The sequence below is a fragment of the Oxyura jamaicensis genome (assembly GCF_011077185.1).
Source record: "Oxyura jamaicensis isolate SHBP4307 breed ruddy duck chromosome 15 unlocalized genomic scaffold, BPBGC_Ojam_1.0 oxy15_random_OJ72635, whole genome shotgun sequence".
NCBI lineage: Eukaryota > Metazoa > Chordata > Aves > Anseriformes > Anatidae > Oxyura > Oxyura jamaicensis.
This window is the reverse complement of record NW_023304421.1, coordinates 1,172-6,896: the sequence shown is the minus strand read 5'-3', so window position 1 is coordinate 6,896 and position 5,725 is coordinate 1,172. Positions and strand designations below refer to the sequence as shown.

General features: G+C 58.0%; 1 protein-coding gene across 1 annotated transcript in view; it reads right to left on the bottom strand.

Annotated features, from left to right (window-relative positions):
* The window catches only part of LHX5 (LIM homeobox 5), a gene marked incomplete at its 3' end in the record, with an annotated part of 4,277 nt that extends 2,076 nt beyond the window's left edge, over positions 1-2,201 (bottom strand). The window contains exons 1-2 of the mRNA XM_035312510.1: positions 1,836-2,201; positions 197-420 (exon numbers count right to left, since the gene is read on the bottom strand). Of these exons, the coding sequence (XP_035168401.1) occupies positions 197-420; positions 1,836-2,008 (397 nt within the window). The remainder of the gene's footprint in view (positions 1-196; positions 421-1,835) is intronic.
* Between the last annotated feature and the right edge of the window lie 3,524 nt (positions 2,202-5,725).

The following is a 5,725-nucleotide window of genomic DNA, read 5'->3' as shown; positions in this document are numbered from 1 at the left end:
GGGGCGTGCATGGGGGGCACCACGAGCATCCATGGGGAGCAACGGGGGCTTAGAAGGTGTCTGGCCCCGATCCCAACCCTGCTCCATGGAGGGAACGCGGGGCCAGAAAGAAAAACCCCGGCACCAGGGTGGGCACCGGTGGGCGCCGGCGCAGGATGCGTCCCCCTCCGTGTCCCTGAGGCCACGCGGCGCGTACCTGAGTTGAGGCTGCCTTCCTTCAGGGTGGGGGAGTTCAAATAATCCTCTTTGCAAACAAATTTGTTCTCGTCTATGATATAGAGTTCCTCGCCCGTGGAGAGCTGCTTGTTGCAAACCATGCAGGTGAAACAGTTCAGGTGGAACACTTTGTTCCGCGCTTTCCGGACCAGGTCGCTGGGGGAGATGCCCTGGGAGCAGCCGGCGCATTTGGTACCAAACCTCCTGGGGGGTTCGGGGGGGGAGGGGATTAAAAAAAAAGAGAGAGGTGAGAGGCACGATTTTTGGAGAGCTCGCACGGGAATGCTAAGTACCCCGCAACTCCGTTTCCCCGGGGAGCTCGGGTTTGGGGTCCTCTCCTAGGGGACACGGGGGTCGCCCCCTCTCCAAAAGGGTAGGGGGGCGAGGGGGGCGCTTCTCCCCTCCGTGCCCAGCAGGGGGGGATTTCGTGTCCCCCCCTCCCATCCCCGCACATCGCGGCCGGAGGGCACCGGGCCGGGCGCTCCGGGTAGCGGGGAGCAGGGGGAGCAAACCGGGGGGCGGCGGCAGGGCCCGAAAGCACCCCGGGGCCGGGGGCTGGGGACCATCCTGCACCCCCCTTTCACCCCCCCCGTTGTATTTTATTTTATTTTTTCCAGCTCGGGGCCGCCGCTTCGCACAGCGCCGGCTTCCCTCCCCTTCGCGCAGCGCTTTTCCCCGGCCGATGTTTTATTTTATTTTGATTTTTTTCTTTTTATTCTTTTTATTTAACTTATTTTTTTATTATTTTTTTCCCCAGGAAACGAAAAATGCAGAAAAAGATTTCCTCGAGGAAAAAAAAAAAAAAAAGAAGAAAGAAACAAAAAAAACAAAAAAGCAGAAAACCAAAAACCCCCCGGGGTGGCTGTGGCTGCGGCTGCCAGGCCCGGGGGAACCGGGGGCTGCCAGACCGGGGGGAATGGGGTCGGGGGAGGTCCGGGGGGGTCCCCCTTTTTTCCTCCTGGCTTCGGCACAACTTCTGCCGCCCGCGCTGCCGCCCGTGACGTTGATGTAGTGAAAGCATTACGGGTCGTAAGTCATTTTCCCCTTCCCATCCCGGCCCCTAATTTCCTCCCCGGCACCTTATCGGAGTCATTAGGGGCATTTAAGGAGCGGCGGAGGGGGGGGGGGGGGAAGCACAGCCTCCCCCCTCGGGCTGCAGCGCAGCCCCTGGCCCCATCTTCGCCGCGCCCTGCCCGGGCACCACGGGCTGGAGCCCCGGGAGGGACGGATGGGGATAGGGGAGCCCCCCAGATCCCGGGGAGAAGCCCCCCAAATACCGGGGGGAGACCCCCCCAAATCCCTGGGGAGACCCCCAGCTGTCGAGGGGAGTCTCTCAGCTGCCGGGAGGGACGGATGGGGATAGGGGAAGACCCCCAGATCTCGAGGGGAGACCTTCCAGATCCCGGGGGAAGAGCCCCAGCTCTCAGGGGGAGCCCCCCCATATCTTGAGGAGCACTCCCATCCCTTGGGGAGCCCCCCTATCTCTAGGGGAGCACTCCCCATCTCTTGGGGAGCTCCCCCAGCCCCTCTCCTCTTCCCCGCCGGGCTGGGAGCGGCGGCGGCACCACATCCCCTCGGTGTGGAGGGTATTTTTTTTTCTTTTTGGGGGTGCCACTCACCTGAAAAAGTCATTTTTGCAGTAGAGTTTGCCTTCCCTGGAGAAGCATTTCTCGGTCAGGTTGCACTTGCACTCGCAGCACTGGACGCATTTGATGTGCCATGCCCTGTCCAAGACGTTGAGCAGAAAGCGGTCCAGGATCGGCCTCTCGCAGCCCGCACAATGCACCATCATCACCTCCGCCGGGGGAAGGAGCCTCGCCACCGAGAAGTCAGAGCCCCGAACGAGGTCTCACAAAAAATTCACCCGTCGGGAAAAAAATAATAATAATAAAAAAAATAAGAACACACCAGGAAAAAATCTCAAAAATTAAAGGAGGGGAGCGGAGCTGTCAAGTTCTTCCCCTTCTTCTCTCCGGCGGGGATGGAAAAAAAACACAGAACCCAAAAGCCAAAAAAAAAAAAAAAAAAAAAAAAAAAAAAACGCCCCCCCCCAAAAAATCCAAAACGGCCCCGAAAAAGCCCGAAGGGACGCCCCCGGCCCCTCCGTCGTGCTGGGGGGCTGTGCGGCAGCGGGCAGGGCAGGAGGGGTGCATGAACGCCCCCCCTGCAGCCGGCAGCCCCGGTGCCTCGCTGTGCTCCGCCGCCGCCGCGCCGCCACTCTCATGCTGTCCCCATGGCCAGCTTTGTCCCCCGCCTTAGTTAATTCGCGCATCCTTATTCAGATTTGGTGACGTGGTGGCCCGCGTCGGCCACCCGGTGGCCAATGGCATCCCGGTGGCCATGGCAACCTCTTAATTTATAGCATATCTAAATTGGCTCCAGCCCTGCGCTTGGCACAGAGGGAAAAAAACAACGCGCCTCTATTGTTGAGGGTGGCTTGTACCTGCGCCGCCAAGTGAGTACGCACCTGGCTTGGGGGGGGCCGCCCGGGGGGCTCCGCTCAGGCTTTTAATTGTTTTTTAAATTTCCCTCCCTCTCTAATTGAATTTATCCCAGAGGGATGCTCGGGGAGGGCTCCCCATCCCAGCTCGGGATGGGGAAGGCAGCACCTGTTTTCTCGATGGAATCGCTTTTGGTGATGTTGTTGTTGTTATTATTACTATTATTATTATTATTTTGGCCGGACTGGGAGGTAAAAGGAACGAATGAGAGGGGGGAGAATTGGGGGAGAAGGGGGGAGGATTTGGGGGAGGGGGGGAAAGAAAAAGGGAGGGGGCTCAAAGTTGCTCTGCGGGCCCCCCGCGGGGCTTTGTGGAGCTGCCGTGGGGGCCCCGCGATGCGGGGATAAACGGGGAGGAAGAGGAGGAAGGGGAGGAAAGAGAGGAAGGGGAGGAAGGGGAGGAAGAAGAGGAAAGGGTGGAAGAAGAGGAGGAGGAGGCCGGGACGTTGCCGCCGCACTTCTCCGCTGTTTTTTCTCCCCAGCTGCAGGTGCGGCAGGGCTGTGCCGAACCGGCTGCCCCCGGGGATCCGGCCCCTGAGGACCCCCCGAGTCCCCCCGAGCCCCCCGTAACCCCGCAGCCGGGCAGAGGGGAGCGGCGGCGGAAAGCCAAAAAAAAAAAAAACAAATCCGCAGCGTTGAGGGCATCGCCGGGAGACGGAAAGGGAGGCGGATTTGTGTGGTTCGGGGCAAGAGGATGGAGGAGAGAAAATACGGAGACAGGAGGCCACCGAGAAAATGAAATCAAATAAAAGGTAAAGAGAAAGAAAACAGAGAAAGAAACAAAAAAAATATAAAGAAAAAAAAAAGAGAAAAAAAATAAGGAAAAAAATCTGCAGGCGAAAACAGAGAAAAAGAAACAAGAAAAAAAGAGAGAGGGGAGGAAAAAAAAACGGGAGAGGAACGGGGAGAGTGAGGAAAAAATAAAGAACAAAAATAAACGAAAACAGAAGGACGGAATGAAGGAAAAACGAAAAATAATAAAAAAGAAAATTAGAAAGAAAAAAGGTAAAGGAAGATAGGAAAAGATGAACGAAAAAAATGAAGAAATGAAATAAAATAAGGGAAGAAACCGGGCAGGAAAACCGTCGGGAGGATGGAAACGAAAGAAGAAATAAACGGGAAGGAATGAAAGAAAGGATGGAAAATCACGGGCACGAAAAGGAAAGGAGGAGAAAGCGCGAGCGAGGAAGGAAGGAAACGAAGGAAACAAAGAGAGGAGGTAAGAAGGAAGGAGAGAGAAGGAAATAAATGAAGAAGGGACCGGTTAAGGAGGGAAGGAGCAGGACGGGAGGAGGCGAGGGGAGCGCCCGCTGCGCCCTTCCCCAGCGCGCTGCGCCCGAAGTTTGCCCTCGGGAGTGGGGGTGTTCGCTGCTGAATTTCCACGCCGGGGAGAGACCTCGGGGAGGGTCGGGGCCGGGGATCACGGCCCCGGTACCGGCCCCAACACCGGCCCCGGGGGGGGAAGAGGGGGGGGACCCGGCAATTCCCCCCCGCGCTGCGCCCCGGAGCCGCTCAGCAGAGCCGCGTTCCCACGGACCTGTTCCCGAGGTAGGTGCGGGTGCCCAAAGGCGTGTGCCCGCGGGGAGGTGCGCGCACACGCGTGGACACGCACCCCCACGCGTGCACACCCCCCAGGCTGGGGCAGCGTGCCCGCGCTCCAGCTCTCCTGCGCGCATCCGCGCCCTCCCGACGGGTACAGCCCGGCCGCGGGGGGCTCCCGGTGCGCCCCGTCGGGGACCGTGGCCCTCGGTGGGCTCGGGTCCGATCCCACGGGGGTGGGAACGGTTTTGGGGTGGGGGACACGCACCAGGAGGGCGTGGGGAGGCTCCGGGCACACGCTGCCACGAGAACGTGCGGGGGTGCCGGGTAGGGGGTGAGGAGCTTGTGCGCCCTGCGCACCCCCGTTCTCACGGCTTGGCGGAACCCCCGTGTCCGTCCTCCCCCCTCCTTGGGGCTGGCCGATCCTTCCCGAGGAACACCCCAGGACATCCCGGGTACCCTCTCCGGGACCACCCCGGGACTCTCAGGGACACCCGGGGTCCACTCAGAAGCTTCCCGAGCACCCCCCGGGGACCTCCCCCGGGACCTCTCCGGACCCAACAGCGGGGCGAGGGGGACTTGGAGGGGGGCGAGGCGCAGCCGGGCGCTGCCTCTCCCCCCCTCCCGCTCCCCGTTTCGTTTGAAAGTCAAGGAACAAATAAAGGCAACGGGGAGGGGAGAAGAAAAACGCACCCCAGGAGCCCCCCAGCCCACCCCCGCTGGCCACATTCCCCCGGGGTAATTGAGGCAGCGGCACACTGATGCACCTAATGAACACGTTGTGTTTTAACAGGGAGCGCACGGAGAAGCGGCGTCGCTTGTAGAAGATGTCGATGGAATTTACACCCTAAAAATAAAAAAAAAAATCCCCTTTCAAGAATAAAGTGTATCAACTTACAACACAACAGACGGCAGAGGGATAAGTGAAACAGACAAAAGACAAACAAGATAATAATCTGTTTCCAATCAGTTAAGCCCTGTAGAATTTGTAATACGCGGTTTGCATATTCCCCCGGTGTTTTGTAATTAATTATCTAGCTGCTAGGATGCTCCGCCGCCGACTTGGTGGAGGTTTTCCCCGATTTCCCCTATTTTCGGGTGCAGCGCGGAGCGGGGCCGGAGGATGCCGCAGCCGCCCCCTCCTCTCCCCGGTAAAAGGGGGCCGGGGCCGTTTTAACATTAAACAAACCCAGCAAGCATCTCGTCGCCGGGCCATAGGCGTTTCTGAGTGACTGCGTTACAAATTGTAAATTTAAATAGCTCACAGGATTCATTACCTCCCGCGTCTGATTTCACCCAGCCGTGAAAAATTGTCCTGGTGTACCACTGAGAAAGGGTTTGCTGCAAAGAGCCACAGCCTAATCACCAGCTTTCTCTCTCCAACAAAAGTGTAATTATTTTGTTTTGGGTGTAAATATAACCCACGGTACAAAAAAAAAAAAAAAAAAAAAAAAAAAAAAAAAAAAAAAA